The 16,986-nt window shown below is 41.0% G+C and overlaps 1 protein-coding gene across 1 annotated transcript in view; it reads left to right on the top strand.

Annotated features, from left to right (window-relative positions):
- Positions 1–16,986, top strand: part of LOC308091360 (tetraspanin-18B-like) — a 109,558-nt gene that overhangs the window by 60,567 nt on the left and 32,005 nt on the right. Inside the window, exon 2 of the mRNA XM_080436923.1 lies at positions 3,396–3,475. Coding sequence (XP_080293049.1) covers positions 3,473–3,475 — 3 coding nt within the window. The 5' untranslated portion in view covers positions 3,396–3,472. The remainder of the gene's footprint in view (positions 1–3,395; positions 3,476–16,986) is intronic.

Genomic DNA, 16,986 nt, shown 5'->3' with positions numbered 1-16,986 from the left:
ATAGCAGATCTACAAGCTCACAATGCGTCGCGATGCGACGCATTGTGAGCTTGTAGATCTGCCATTTTCAAATGATTTACATACATTTGAAAACTTGTGAAATGGGACATTCTGCATAATAAGTATTAATTTCTACTTTTGTACTTTAAGTACATTTTGATACCAATACTTTTGTACTTTTACTCAAGTAAATGTTGAATGCCGGACTTTTACTTGTAACAGAGTGTTTTTACATGATATTCTACTTAAGTAAAACATTAAAATACTTTTTCCACCACTGATGAAGACTGAACGTTATCACTTATATGTAGACTGAGCGTTATCACTTAGTATATGAAGACCGAACATTGTCACTTAAATGAAGACATTATCGTTTGAGGATCATTCTCTCAAACACAACATCCCATACCTCAGAAAGTGACACGAACTCGCCAAACCCAATAAACTGGGCTTAGGCTAAGCTTAAATAGACTCAAATAGGCTAGACCAAAGGTTCCCAAACTTTTCAGTCCACAACCCCCCCAAAATAATCATATTTGAACTGGGTACCCCCCCCCCCCCCCACACACACACACAGCCTGACAATCACTTGGAATTAGGCATTACATTTAGTATGACTCGGTTCCACAGATGAATTCTGTGAAAATAGCCAAACTACAAGCTCACAACACCTCACAGTGTGAGCCGTTGTGAGCTTGTAGATCGGCTATATATTTTCGACAAGTAACATCCTCATACACTGACTGAGTGAATTAAACTTTAGATGCTCAATCTGTTTTCATGCATCGTTATCCTCAGTCAGTCATTCGCAGCTTGGAAGAGTATATCTACCCACGCTGGTGTGACACGGGGAGAGAAAGTACTCACTTTTCGTACTTAAGTAAAAGTATCAATACTGCACTGTAGAAATATTCTGTTACAAGTAAAAGTCCGGAATAAAAAAATTACTTGTTTTCAAATGTGTAAAATGTATAAAAACTCTTTTGAAAATAGCTGATCTACAAGCTCACAATGCGTTGCATCACAAACTTGTAGATCGGCTATTTCCAAATGGCCAAAATGTATAGGGCTAATGGTAAGTGGTTAATGTAGTGGTTAATGTATGTTTTGTAATAATAATCAAAATCTACAAAGTAACTAGTAGCTAAAGTTTTCAAATATTTGTAGTGGAGTAAAAGCTAAATACTTGCCTCTGAGATGTAGTGGAGTAGAAGTAAAAGAATACCTCAAAACTGTACTTAGGTACAGTATTTGAGTAAATGTACTTAGTTACTTTACTCCACTGGTCAACGGTAGGAAACGCACTCTGGAGCTGTCGCGCTAGTCTAGTTAAGTGGTAGCTCTCATGGGGAAACTCCTGTGACATCTTTGCTCTCTGGCTTTCCAGTCACTACAAAGCATGGATGTAAAGACAATGTTCCCGGCAGTCCCTTGTTGCATGATATCGCAAGGGAATTGCATCAATATGTGGCGAGTAAAAAAAGCTCCACAGAAATGCAATGCAATAAAAGATAATAATCCTGGCTCTATGCACAGCTGCCATCTTGTAAAGGAACTTCCTTCACAGGTGTTACCAATGATACTAATGAAGGCTCTGTTCCATTCTGGTCAAACAGAGTCAGGGTGTTGATAGCGTGCATGTTGGCTCACTGGAAACAGTGGCTGCGGTTACATGGACAATATCTATTCATTCAGAATAAACTCATTCCGAACAGAGATTCACACCCAACTGTTTACATGGAACCTGAATAAAAGTATTCCTCGTTTACATGACGACCCAAAGCATTCATTCGGAATTTAACTTTTGACGTGCGCAAAGTGGTTCCCGCCTACGCCCGGGCATGGACCAGGGGCCGCCCGGCTCCACTACCCGGGGCGGAGCTTCCCCTGGTGGGCATGGGGAGGAGGCAATAGCCCCCTTGTGCCTCCGCGGCGGAGGTTTGTCGGCCGTAGGCAGGCCGGGAAGCAACGCACCGACTCCTGCCAGGCAGCGCTGGATGCGGTGCGAGCCCGCGTTCCTTTGTTATCGCCATTTTAATGCGAAAGTAGCAGATCTACAAGTTCAGACTAGTTTATTTTTTTTGCATTGCCAGACACAGTAAAACTTAGGCTAGCCTACTACTTTCTCATGTAGGCCAGCTTCATTTTATTTAAACAAAAAAAAAAAGTTTAATCTGACTGAATAGATTATTTTGTTTATAAGTTCCCTTTTCATGTCAAGGACAGGTAAAGATTGTTCCTCCATCACAGGCTCAGATCCTCGGAGCGTCTGGGCTTAAACATTACAGTATATAAGCTTATTAAATGACGCTGTAGAATATGAATCATTCATTTTATCCGGCAGGAGCGAGCACTTCTCAGCACCAACTGTGGCCGACGGATACAGAGACATAAATAGACTTATGCAGTCTTTGAATTAAAGTTTTACTGCATACAATATTTGATTAAAAAAAAGAATTAAAAAAAGAGATTTGATAAGTCATTTTTGGCCAATTCTGACAGCACTACTAAGCGCGGACATGTGCAAAAGAATGCATGTATTCCAAACAGAGACGAGTGTTCGGAATAAAGTGTTTATATGGTAAACAATTCAAACGTTGTATATACCACCCATCCAAACCCCAATGAAAATTCATTCCGATCAGACTGGAATGGAATATTCTAATGGAATTTTCTACTATTCTACTATTCTGGAATATTCTACTCCAATACATCTCAGAGGCAAATATTGTACTTTTACTCCACTACAATTATTTGAAAACTTTAGTTACTAGTTACATTTCAGTTATAAATTATGATATTATGAAACAAACATTAACCACTTAAGCCCTATTTTATACATAGGCTATTTGAAAATAGCAGATCTACAAGCTCACAACGCGTCGCTATTTTCAAATATTTTAGTACTTTTACTTTTGGTACTTTAAGTACATTTTGATGCCAATAGGCCTACTTGTGTACTTTTACTCAAGTAAATTTTGAACTCTGGACTCTAACTCGTAACAGAGTATTTCTATATTATGTTCAGTAAAATAAATTGAGTGCTTTTTCCACCACTGGCCCACTGGGTTATAAGGATAATTCCTTTTAACAGGACGTTCATGAAAGTCCTTGCAGGCTTGTTTCCAATGAGGGCCTGTGAGCAATTAGGGGTTAAGAGTCTTGCTCAGGGACAAATTTCATTTCATCGACACATATGCTGGCGTGGCCTGGAATCGTACCTGGGGCAACCAGGGCCTCTGGCTCCCTAGGCGGGCTCACTAACCACTCAGCTATGGCCGCCCCTTATCGCGGTCCTGCCTGAGATGGAGACAATTCGCTGAATCATTTTTTCCCGAAAATACTGCTGTTTCAATCAACCTGACCTCTGACCTCTCTGCTTGTGTTCTCTACAGCTGATGACATCAGGAGCGCGGGGGCGGAGTCACACGCAACAACCTGAGAGATTGAGCTGAACTGAGAAGACGCACACATGGTACGTTAATAACTACCAATTAACTATTAACTCATTAATATCTATCTTATCTATTTGAACCGAGAAGAGCTGTGTTAACACATTAATAGTTAACACTATAGCATTTATTACTATCACAATATAGAGCTATTTAACACTGTTACTGAACTAACACTCTATAGCAATGATTACTATCACAATATAGAGCTATTTAACACTGTTACTGAACAAACACTCTATAGCAATGATTACTATCACAATATAGAGCTATTTAACACTGTTACTGAACTAACACTCTATAGCAATGATTACTATCACAATATAGAGCTATTTAACACTGTTACTGAACAAACACTCTATAGCAATGATTACTATCACAATATAGAGCTATTGAACACTGTTACTGAACAAACACTCTATAGTAATGATTACTATCACAATATATAGCTATTTAACACTGTTACTGAACAAACACTCTATAGCAATGATTACTATCACAATGTAGAGCTATTTAACACTGTTACTGAACAAACACTCTATAGTAATGATTACTATCACAATATAGAGCTATTTAACACTGTTACTGAACAAACACTCTATAGTAATGATTACTATCACAATATAGAGCTATTTAACACTGTTACTGAACAAACACTCTATAGCAATGATTACTATCACAATGTAGAGCTATTTAACACTGTTACTGAACAAACACTCTATAGTAATGATTACTATCACAATATAGAGCTATTTAACACTGTTACTGAACAAACACTCTATAGTAATGATTACTATCACAATATAGAGCTATTTAACACTGTTACTGAACAAACACTCTATAGCAATGATTACTATCACAATATAGAGCTATTTAACACTGTTACTGAACAAACACTCTATAGCAATGATTACTATCACAATATAGAGCTATTTAACACTGTTACTGAACAAACACTCTATAGTAATGATTACTATCACAATATAGAGCTATTTATCAGTGTTACTGAACAAACACTCTATAGCAATGATTACTATCACAATATAGAGCTATTTATCACTGTTACTGAACAAACACTCTATAGCAATGATTACTATCACAATATAGAGCTATTTAACACTGTTACTGAACAAACACTCTATAGCAATGATTACTAGCACAATATAGAGCTATTTAACACTGTTACTGAACACACACTATATAGCAATGTTACTAACTATAGCAATGATTACAATCACAATATAGAGCTATTTAACACTGTTACTGAACACACACTATATAGCAATGTTACTAACTATAGCAATGATTACAATCACAATATAGAGCTATTTAACACTGTTACTGAACAAACACTCTATAGCAATGATTACTATCACAATGTAGAGCTTTACATTTTTAACCCCACAAATATCACTTACCCTACCTTTAAGTCCTTATAGTGCTCATTATTTTGAGAAATATTCTCAAAATAATTAGCTTTTATCTTAAAATAACAATTTGTTTTTTTAAATGACTACTTATAGTTTCTCATGTATAGTTTATCTCATGTACTAAGTCATTATTTCGAAAAAGTTTCTCATGTTGAGATACTAAGTCATTCTTCAGAGAAAGATTATCATTATTTAGACTTCCAGCATGTGGTTCAGATCTGTCCAGTCTACACACACACGCACACACACACACACACACACACACACACACACACACACACACACACACACACACACACACACACACACACACACACACACACACACACACACACACACACACACACACACACACACACACAGAGACAAAGACAGACAGACAGGTGTTTTTGTCTCCAAGTGTCCTAGCAGGCCAGCAGCACTCTTTGTTGCACCCTGATTTGCATCGGATTCCATAGGATTAGTTTCTCTCTCTCTCTCTCGCTCTCTCGCTCTCTCTCTCTCTCTCTCTCTCTCTGTGGAATGTATGGAAAATGTTTTTCACAGAAAACTCCTGACCTGATGAATGCTTTATACGTGCTTCACATCTCATGTTAGCATCTTTGATCTCAGTCTCTGGAGCTTTGATGAAACCACATTCAGTTCGCTGCGTGAAAGTTTGTTTACTTTAGACAGATGCTAGGTTAATTATTTACCTGATACCCTATAGCAGTGCTTCTCAAACTATTTCATGTCAAGGACCCTCAAATTGACACTTATTAGCCCGCGGACCCCCATTTGAAAAGATAATGCCAGATATGACCCCATGAGAGAAGATTTTTTTACGGCTCTAGCAGTGATTCTCAACCATTTTAATTTCAAGAACCCCCAGTTTGACATGCATTAGGGCTACGGACCCCCATTTAATGGCATTTCTATCTCTGGGACCCCAATTTATATAGTAAAATCAATGTTAATTTAACTCTGAGAGTGTACAAATGGAACCAAATGGACCCGTTAGGGTCCATTTGGTTCCATTTGTACACTCTCAGAGTTACAGACCCATAAGGGTCCATTTGGTTCCTAACTATCCATCATTTAGCTGGGGACCCCCTGGAACTCCCTCAAGTACCCCTGGGGGTCCCCGGACCCCACTTTGAGAACCAATGCCCTATAGTTTTGATGTACATGTTATTTTTGATAGTATATTGTTTAGAACTTTAGATTGATGCTAGGTTCATTGTTTACCTGGGATCCTAGTTTCTTGAGGCACTAAACTGTCTCAACCAGAATCAGAATCATGTTTGTTGTCACACCACAGCAGTGGTGGAAAGTAACTTAAGTATTTCCAATTTTCAGTACATTTACTTATATATTGTACCTTTACTCCACTACAATTATTTGAAAATTACTTAATTACTTTGTAGATTTTGATTATTATTACAAAACATACATTACCCACTTCAGCCCTATATATATCATATATTTTGGCTATTTGAAAATAGCAGATCTACAAGCTCACAATGCGTCGCAATGTGACGCATTGTGAGCTTGTGGATCGGCTTTTTTCAAAATATTATTTTTTTTAAACTTGTGAAATGGGACATTCTGCATAACGAAGTACTTTTACTTTTCGTACTTTAAGTACATTTTGATGCCAATACTTTTGTACTTTTACTTTACTAGTCAATTTTGAATTCCGGACTTTTACTTGTAACAGAGTATTTCTACATTGCAGTATTGATACTTTTACTTAAAGGGATATTTCACTTTCAAAAAAACTTTTGGTCATTTTATCATCTACTCAGGCCTTTGTGACAGTTTTTAAGTTGCTTGATTCAGTATTTATATATTTGATATTCATTTTTTGATATCATTTTAACCATGTTAGATTCATCAAAAACACCCGTCCTTGGTTCTAGTGACTCACCCTGCCCCCCTAATATGCGAGGGGGCAGGGTTTACAATTACTTTTTTCATTTATTTTAAATATTATTTTCGGAATTTTTTTTTTTTTTTAATACAATAAAAACATTTAATAAAATAAATGAAAAATAATATCGGAAAAACACGGCCCCCTCACGCATTAGGAGGGCAGGGTGAGTCACCAGAACCAAGGACGTGTGGTTTCGACGAATCTAACATGGTTAAAATGAAGTTTGAAGTTACAATGGGTTTGTATAGGAAGGGGGCGTGTCTGATAAAATGAATATCAAATATATAAATACTGAATCGAGCAACTTAAAAACTGTCTGGGGGGCTCACAAAGGCCTGAGTAGATGATAAAATGACCAAACATTTTTTTGAAAGTGAAATATCCCTTTAAGCAATCTGGGAACCCATCGCCAACTGAAAATGAAAAACAGCGCCCTCTGCTGTTTGTTCTATGTCTGTTGGCTCTGGGCGGACGAAAACGTAGAGCCAGAGCGCAAAGGAAACCGGTGTTTTGTATGCCTTCAGCGCGTCACTTCCGGTTGGTGCGACTATGTTTTCATTCCCACTAACAATATTTCTACACGGAACACTAACACCACTTCTCCCAGAGAACATCGATCGTTTTGGTTATAAGCCCACTTGTTTCTATGATGAAAGAGTAAGTTAAAATGTGAATATCTTTCCGTGGTTTTGTCTGCTCCGCGGACGTTATTGTTAAATTAGTTTCGGTTTGTTTCGAGGGGGGAAGGATGGACGGACACGTGAATCCCGCCCACTACATTTGATTGGGTAAAGCGCGGCCCGCTTCCTGATCTGAAGGCACGCCCATGCGCACATGTTATGACGAACCTCCCCGACAGATTCCAACGCAGTGCAGAATCTGTTCTTGAGAGATTACCCTTTAAGTAACAAATTTAGTTTAGGGAGGGCTACATATTTACACATAGCATATCCATCTGTACAGTGTGCACATGAGGTTAGACATAAGGTGCATGAGCATATAGCAGCTACAGTATATAGACCAGGGGGGTCCCCAAATTATTTTGGGGGGTCCCCAGATGATTAGCTTAATGCGCAACATTGTTTTCTCACTCAACAGTAAACAAAACAACACACAGTGACAGTATAAGTGTATACACTACATAGGGCATCTGCACATTTCTAAAAGTGACAATTTAAGGACTTTTAAGATGTTTTTAAAACCAAATTGTCAAATTTGTTAAAATAGCCGATCTGCAAGCTCACATCGCCTCGCAGTGCGAGGCGTTGTGAGCTTGTAGATTGGCTATTTTAACAGCATTTATCTGTGGAACCGAGTCAAACTAAATGTAATGCCTGCAATTCCAAGTTCTTGTCAGGGTGGAGGGGGGGGGGGGGTCCCCAGTGCAAAAGTGATTATTTTGGGGGGTCACGGCCTGAAAAGGTTGAGAACCACTGCTGTACGTGATTATGGACATTAAGGTGCAAGAAGAGTATCGGCGCGTTCTCTCTGTGTTTACCTTGCTCTGGATCAGAGTGTCTGCTAAATGCCTATTAATGCCTGTACATTGTAAACTGTAATTTGTGATGCGTGGTAGTTCAGGCACGTACACTCGAGAGGTGTCTCACATGCACATTACTGTGTGGGTGTATGTTCGGATGCGTTAACTTATTATTACACTCTACAGCAGTGTTGAGCCAAGACCTATGTGGCAATCAGCTGACTAATTTGGCGGGTTATTTAAAGACGTTGTGAGATAGCCTTTTTTGGTCTTTAATTTTTTTTACACATCAAGTGCCAGAGGTATTTTAAAACGGGGTACATCTAGTGCCAGCGTTTCTTACCGTTTACACTGAGCTGTTTAGCGCTGCAGAAGCCTCCACGGGGACGCGGATGTAAACAAAGGGTGCGTGCGTGATGGTCGAGGGTCCCGACTAACGCCTGGAACAATAATATTTCTAACGCGATCCGCCATTGCAGAGTGATCGCACGTCGAAAAATGGCTTGTTTCTCACCACGGTAAAAAGAGATATGGAGATATGGAGCTTTTTCTCCTGATCCTATCATTGGAGAGGGACGGAAGAGACGTTTTTTGGGCCCTTGTCACCATAGACATATAAAGGTAGACGCCTCCTTCGGCTCTGAAGCGTTCGTATCTCCATAAAGGTTGGCCCTTTATGGACTTTTGATATGAGAATACACGGAACATTTGTCCATGTTCTGACCACGAATATGCTCTAAAAGTGTGGAAAAAAATATTTTTCACGTCTCCAAACACACCTCCTTCTCTGCTCTTCTTCCTCCTGTCAGTTTGCCTGGTCTGTTGGTATGCACCTGCTCCCACCACCACCCCAGCACCACCAGTGGGCTCTGCTATTAGTTCTGTTCCCCATGGGGGGGGGGTGTTATTGTATGTCCCTGCTCTTAATGGTTAATGATGACTGTCTGATAATGTGCTGAGCAGGGAGAAAAATGTAGCAGAGCCTGAACGCCAAGGTGAAATATAATATTCACACTTTGTATTTACGCTCTATAAATAAAATATTGGCTTCAATCTATTCGTGAGTTATCTGACTGAAATACATATGCTGTGTATTTGCAGTGGGACCTCATAGTAGTGAACTATATCATATCATATTATATGATATGATATGATATCATATCATATCATATCATATTATAATCAGTGGTGTAAAGTAACTAAGTACATTTACTCAAGTACTGTACTTAAGTACAATTTCAGGTACTTTTACTTTACTGGAGTATTTCCAATTTTCAATACTTTTACTTCTACTCCACCACATCTCAGAGGCAAATATTGTACTTTTACTCCACTACAATTATTTGAAAACTTTAGTTACTAGTTACTTTGCAGAATATAAATGATTACATTATAAAACATAAATTAACCACTTTAGCCCTTTTTTATACATTGATCTCGCGACGCGTTGTGAGCTTGTAGATCGGCTATTTTTGGCTAAAGTTCTCCTCAGAAAAGGGATGCTAGGGTTCAAGTGGTTAAGGTAAAAAAAAAGAAGAAGATATCACACAAAGATTTGGCGGACCCCCTGTAGTAACACTGAGGACCCCCTAGGGGTCCCGGACCCCCTGTTGAAGACCCCTGGGCTATATTATATTATATTAGTGATGTGAGGGTATTTGCTTTCATCTTTGTTTCCCAAAACAACAGAAGAGGTTTTCTTTGTTATAGTTTTTCTTACAAACTTCTCTTTCTTACAAACAAATCCTTTAAGGCTTTGTTCTCGTCTTTATTAACTCGGCGTTCAGACTCCCCGTTCTGTGACGCTTCCATGTTGCATTTGTCGTCTTTCTCTTCCGACTGGGGGGGGGGGGGGGCTGACATCATCATAGTTGTGCTGTTCTCCCCCCCCCCCCCCCCCCCTCTCGTTTGACTGAGGTCACAGCATTTTACTACAAACCCTCTCAAAGACGTGTTGTTTTCACAGAGAGAGGAGAAAACAGCCTTTTATTCTGAGCTGTATCCTGTTCCTGAACATATGGTGTGTGTGTGTGTGTGTGTGTGTGTGTGTGTGTGTGTGTGTGTGTGTGTGTGTGTGTGTGTGTGTGTGTGTGTGTGTGTGTGTGTGTGTGTGTGTGTGTGTGTGTGTGTGTGTGTGTGTGCGCTCTCACTCATTTGACAAATGGCTACAGGTCAAGCTGCTGCTAAAGAGGCCGGCTGTGGCTCTTTTGTTTGGTGAAACAGGAACCAACTGGTGTGAAAACACACACACACAAGCAGTCGAGCACACACAAACACACACACACACACAAGCAGTCGAGCACACACACACACACACACACTTGCACCAGCACACATCCTTGTGTTTCCATGGTTACCAAAGTGCTTCTGGCGGAACAACAAAGTTTAACAACCTTCAGCAGCATGCGAGTGTGTTAGTGAGCTGGTAGTCCATGTGGACAGAGTATATACCGTTTACTCAAGTACATACTCAAGTATTAAAAGGTGCAAATGACGAGGTGCAGTTTCAGAAATAGTGAAAACAGCAGATCTACAAGTCGACTTGTAGAACTGGCTCTTTTTTTGTTTACATTTCCTGCTAAGAAACAGTTGTAGACATACAGACGACGTGCACCTGAGAATGGAATGACGGATTTAACCCTGCGTTTCAGTGAGCTTGTATAGCCTCTGTTCTGTGTCAGGACATGCAGGTGTGTGTGTGTGTGTGTGTGTGTGTGTGTGTGTGTGTGTGTGTGTGTGTGTGTGTGTGTGTGTGTGTGTGTGTGTGTGTGTGTGTGTGTGTGTGTGTGTGTGTGTGTGTGTGTGTGTGTGTGTGTGTGTGTGTGTGTGTGTGTGTGTGTGTGTGTGTGTGGGGGGGAGGGGGGGGGCATTTTAAGTGAGTGTTTAGAGGGTGTGTGTGTGTTTGGGCGGACGGGGAGGGGGGGGTCATTTTAAGTGAGTGTTTATTCTGCTGAGTTTGTCTTTGTGTTTCTGCTCCCCTGAGAAGGGGGGGGGGGGGGGGCAGGGGTTGGGGGGGGGCAGTAAAGTCTGTAAATCAAAAGCTTTTGTTTCCTTGTCACAGTGTGGGGACCGAGGGGCCTTCAATGTTCTAGCTGAGAGAGTTGCAGATTAAACCTTTTTGTAGATTTCATAGATAGATTCATAGACTTTTATGACTTTTGGTACTTTAAGTATATTTTGATGCCAATACTTTTGTACTATTACTCAAGTAACATTTTGAACACGGGCCTTTTACTTGTCACCGAGTATTTCCACATTGCAGTTCTGATACTTTTACTTAACCCATTAAGACCTGGGACGCATCTGTGTTGCATCTTTTTTGATTTGAGCTAAAATGCATTATTTTACACTTTGGCTATTCAAAAACAGCAGATCTACAAGCTCATAGCGCGGCACCGAGTGCCGCGCTATGAGCTTGTAGATCTGCTGTTTTTTTTAAATCGTGAAAATGTTTGCAAATCTTTGAATATAGTTTTTTTCAAGCGAACATTTTTAACTCAAATCTTTGCTTCTGGGGGGTCCCTGGAACAAAACATTTTGAGATGGGGGTCCTTGGCCAAATACATATACATTTTGGGGTCCAAAACGTTTGAGAACCACTGACATAGTAACACGTTTTTAGAAGACATTCTAAAACAGACATGTTGTAGAATCGGAGTACTTTTTCCACCACTGCTCAAAACAAACAAATTATTAGACTACTCCTAAACCTCAAACCCATGGACTCACCTATAATCCCAGCTCACTTTGTCAGGCTGGGATGGCTGAAGGTAGAAGACAGAGTACAGCAACTTGCAATGGGTCTGGTCTTCAAGACACTCAGAGGAACTGTGTCCATGTACCTGTCTAACTCAAGCCCCCAGAGCCACGGTAGAATTTCAATTCAATTTTATTAAAGTGTCAAATCACAACAAGTTGTCTCAAGACACTTTACATGTAGAGAAGAGACCCGACATCCCACCCTGAGCAAGAACAGTGAAGCGGCCAAGCCTGGTGGTCAAATCTGAGAATGCACTTAAAATGCAATCTCTCGTTTGTGCGCATGCTCATAACTCTATGGCTGCTCTATGGCCGCTCTAAACGTCTCAAAAACATCTCAATAATTCTACTTCCGGCAGGCTTCCGGGTGCTTCAAAACGCCACTGAGCACATTCATTGAAATGAATAGCTGGGGGGCGGGGCAATCCGCCCTCTAGTTATATTATACATCTATGGTCTAACTACTTCTCCAGAGCAGTGGTTCTCAAACCTTTTCATGTCAAGGACCCCCAGAATGATATGTATTTGGTCACGGACCCCCATCTCAAAATATTGTGTTCCAGGGCCCCCCCAGAAGCAAAGAATTGAGTTAAAAATGTTCGCTTTAAATTTATATATATTCAAAGGTTTGTGCAAATATGTCAAATTTTTCAAAAATAGCAGATCTACAAGCTCATGTGCTATGAGCGCTCATGAGTGACGAGCTTGTATATCTGCTGTTTGTGAATAGCCAAAGTATAAAAGGTTAAAGTGGTTAAAATTATTGTGATGCTATACTAACACATTTTGCTGGGGACCCCCTGGAACCCCTCCAAGGACCCCTGGGGGTCCCCGGACCCCATTTTGAGAATCAATGCTCTAGAGCAAGGGTTCCCAAACTTATCTGGCCGCGACCCTCCAAAACAATCATATTTGATTTTGAACGGGGGACCTCCCACCCTGACAAGCACTTGGAAGTGCAGGCCATTACATTTAGTTTGACTCGGTTCCACAGATAAATGCTTTGAAAATAGCCGAGCTACAAGCACACATCGCCTCGCTGTTTGTTTACACCAATGCAGCGTGGTTCTACGGCTCTGCACCGATGTAATAGCATACGCGCCGTGAGCCGACGTGAGCCATGACCCATGACCAGTGGTGGAGAAAGTACTCAAATGTTTTACCTACTGTAAGTAAAAGTATCAGTGCTGCAATGTAGAAATACTCTGTTCCAAGTGAAAGTCCGGAATTCAAAATTTACTTGAGTAAAAATATAAAAGTGTTGGCAGCAAAATGTACTTAAAGTACCAAAAGTAAAGTACTCATTATGCAGAATGTCCCATTTCGAGTTTTCAAATGCATCAAAATCTTTTGAAAATAGCAGATCTACAAGCTCACAGATGCGACGCATTGTGAGCTAACTAAAGTTTTCAAATAATTGTAGTGGAGTAAAAGTACAATATTTACCTCTGAGATGCAGTGGAGTAGAAGTAAAAGTATTGGAAATTGGAAATACTCAAGTAAAGTACAAATACCTAAACATTTTGACTAATTGCAGTACTTGAGTACATGTACAAAGGCACATCCGATATCTCATTTCACCGTTTTCTCTAGAGAGCGTTGTCGTGTAAACAGGGCCACCAAAACGTACCCTGTATGTCACAGTGTGAGGAATCCCACAGCGTGCCCACGAGCCCACATTTGACCTGATCTCCATCACGTGTCCCGTAGGCCTGATTATGGATCCCACCAACGCTCCAGGATTTAGACCCGCCTTACCTGTCTGATTGGCTCCCTGGCAGGCATAGTTTTACTGAAGTTAGGGTTAGGGTTAAGGTTAGGTTTAGGCATAGTCTTACTGAGGTTAGGGTTAGGGTTAAGGTTAGGTTTAGGCATAGTTTTACTGAGGTTAGGGTTAGGGTTAAAGGTAGGGTAAGTGATTTGCGTTGGTTAAAATAATTGTTAAATAGCTCTATATTCTGATAGTACTCATTGCTATAGAGTGTTTGTTCAGTATTAGGAGTCTCCTTGTCTCTCCACCTCTTTATTAAACAGAAAATTTCATTTTCAGTTTCATTTCCAATTTTATCCAACCAGGACAGAGAACTCAATCAGGATACAGATTAAACAAGTGAAATTGGAAGTGATGACACTAAGAAATGAGCATGCAAAATTGGAACTGGAACACTATACAAATTAAGCTTAAAAATTGGTACTTTCTCCTGATTGGCTGAGATTTTGACACCTACCGAAAAATGTATTTTCTGTTTATTAAAGAGCTGGAGAGACAGGGAGACATCTGTTACTGAAAAAACACTCTATAGCAATGATTACTATCAGAATATAGTATTTTAACCTTTTAACAAAATACTTTTTGTTTTAACCAAAAAATATCACTTACCCTACCTTTAAGCCGGTTAGGTTTAGGCATAGTTGCAAAAACGAGAACTGTCAATCACAGCGACTACTGACCAATCACAGCCGGGTTTGCCAAGAGCTAGAGTGGGATCCATAATAACGCGTCCCGTAGACACCGCTGGGACGTAGCATTAGCATAGCGCTGGGACGTAGCATTAGCATAGCGCTGGGACGTAGCATAGCGTTAGTGAGGACATTCAATGTCAACCTCTCGTGTTCAGCCTCTCTCATCCAAGAGCGTAGAGAATTCATTCAATTGAGAAGGCGGGGGGGGGGTGGGGGGATGGGGGGGCTGATAGTAGGTATATTAAAACCCGGCCGATGCCAGACGTTTGGGAGAGTCCTAGAGACCACCCATTACGCACCCATATGTTGTGTGCAAATAAGAGTGCAAAAATCTTGAGATCAATTTGATTTAAAGGTGTGTGTGTGTGTGTGTGTGTGTGTGTGTGTGTGTGTGTGTGTGTGTGTGTGTGTGTGTGTGTGTGTGTGTGTGTGTGTGTGTGTGTGTGTGTGTGTGTGTGTGTGTGTGTGTGTGTGGTCCTGGTCAGAGAACGCGTCGTCCTCTTCGGGGCTGTTTTATTTTCCTTTCATTTTCTTTTTGCGAAATCCTGAGAGAGAGAGATTGGTTTAGTGACTGGTGGAGAGATATGAAGATGGGTTTTTAATGGAGATGAAGGATGCAGCTGCATGCATGCATCACAACACTGTCTCTCTCTCACACACACACACACACACACACGCACACATACACACACACACACACACACACACACACACACACACACACACACACCTCTGCTCCAGCGGTGCCCGTGCGCCCGGGACGGGGGTGCACCATTAGCGCCCTCCCTCGGGGTCAATTAAAGGTGATCATTTAGAACATTTAGAAAGTCAATGACATTTAAAGAGGTCAAGTTCCTCCCTTCATGATCACACACACACACACACACACACACACACACACACACACACACACACACACACACACACACACACACACACACACACACACACACACACACACACAGTGTCTGTATTAATGATGGTTCTGTATGCATAAGCATCTACAGCTGGGTTCTGTGTGTGTTATTGATGGTTCTGTATGCAAGTTAGCGATGTGTCGTTCATGAACGATTTGTTGAAAATAACTAGTTAATTTGCCGCGAACGTGAACGAGCTCGTCTGAAACTGTTACGTTCACGTGCAACGTAAAAAAAACAAGAGCGAAATTACAAAAGTCATATTCTGTGTGTGTGTGTGTGTGTGTGTGTGTGTGTGTGTGTGTGTGTGTGTGTGTGTGTGTGTGTGTGTGTGTGTGTGTGTGTGTGTGTGTGTGTGTGTGTGTGTGTGTGTGTGTGTGTGTGTGTGTTTTCATAGACCTGATTACTTGTTTTTCGGATTGCTTGTTTCTCGCCAAACCTGGCAACATTGAATATGCGACGGTAAATTTTTTATACACCACACGGGTCTTCCCAACAATAGCGAAGATTGAAGTCAGTGTGAACATGGCCAAATAATAACTTAATAGCCAAACTAGGTCTAATGAAGCACGCTAGCATTTAGGCTAACTCTGTTCCCTGAGGCTAGCCTAGTAAACCCTCCCTCCGGAAATCTCATTTCTATTTGATTCCAGGAGTGAGTCTGGCCTTATCGCCCATTCTGCAATATTGGCTGTGGGCTGGAGTTGGGCGGGAGTAATACCGTTGACTGACAACCCCTTCAGCCAATGATAATTTTTCCCCTTCAGCCAATCAGCAGTTCACCAGTCTAATGTGACGCAACGGGACTTTTGAGACGGCGAATGCCCAAAATGGGTTGCCTTATTCGGATACATGGGTGTCACTGCCTGCCCCTACCAGTTCTCTAAAAAAAAAAATTTAAATAGGCTTTGTCATGATTAATTGACCACATGTATGAAGTTAAACAACTCAATTCTATCCAAACGATATCTTATAAGTAAATTCCGTGCCTCAAAATAGAAGTTAGAGAGCTTTTTGAAGTAAAAAAATAGCGGAGAAAATAGCGCACAAGAAAAAGATGGCTGCCGTTCGTGTTTTGGTCTCACTCGAACTCGCCACCTGATTGGCCAACGTAAGCTGTCAATCACAGAACAATGAGCGACGACGCTGATAGGCTCGGCCGTTTGGCACAGGTTTGGCATACACAGCCAATATTGCAGAATGGGCGATAAGGCCAGACTCACTCCTGGAATCAAATAGAAATGAGATTTCCGGAGGGAGGGTTTACCAGGCTACCCTGAGGCAGCAGTGCAACTTGCACTGTCTGCAACTGTTGCAGTGTGAATGAGGGGAGCGGAGGGCGGTTACTGCGGAGGACGGGCCGTCTCCCCATTGGCTTAAAGGACGGGCCGACGGGGAAGTGTCCCCATTGGCTTAAAGGAGTGAAGGACAGCCATGACAGCCAATGATGAATAGGTGACGAATAGGTGTCGACTAGGTGTCGAATGATGATGATTAGTCTGACTGTTTGTAGACTCAGGCGCTCTTCGAGCACCTGGTAAAAACGTTCCCGCGATGGTGTTTTACACAC

This window comes from Gymnoscopelus braueri, assembly GCF_963280865.1.
Source record: "Gymnoscopelus braueri genome assembly, chromosome: 9".
In the NCBI taxonomy this organism is placed as follows: domain Eukaryota; kingdom Metazoa; phylum Chordata; class Actinopteri; order Myctophiformes; family Myctophidae; genus Gymnoscopelus; species Gymnoscopelus braueri.
This window is presented reverse-complemented; position numbering and strand designations above follow the sequence as displayed.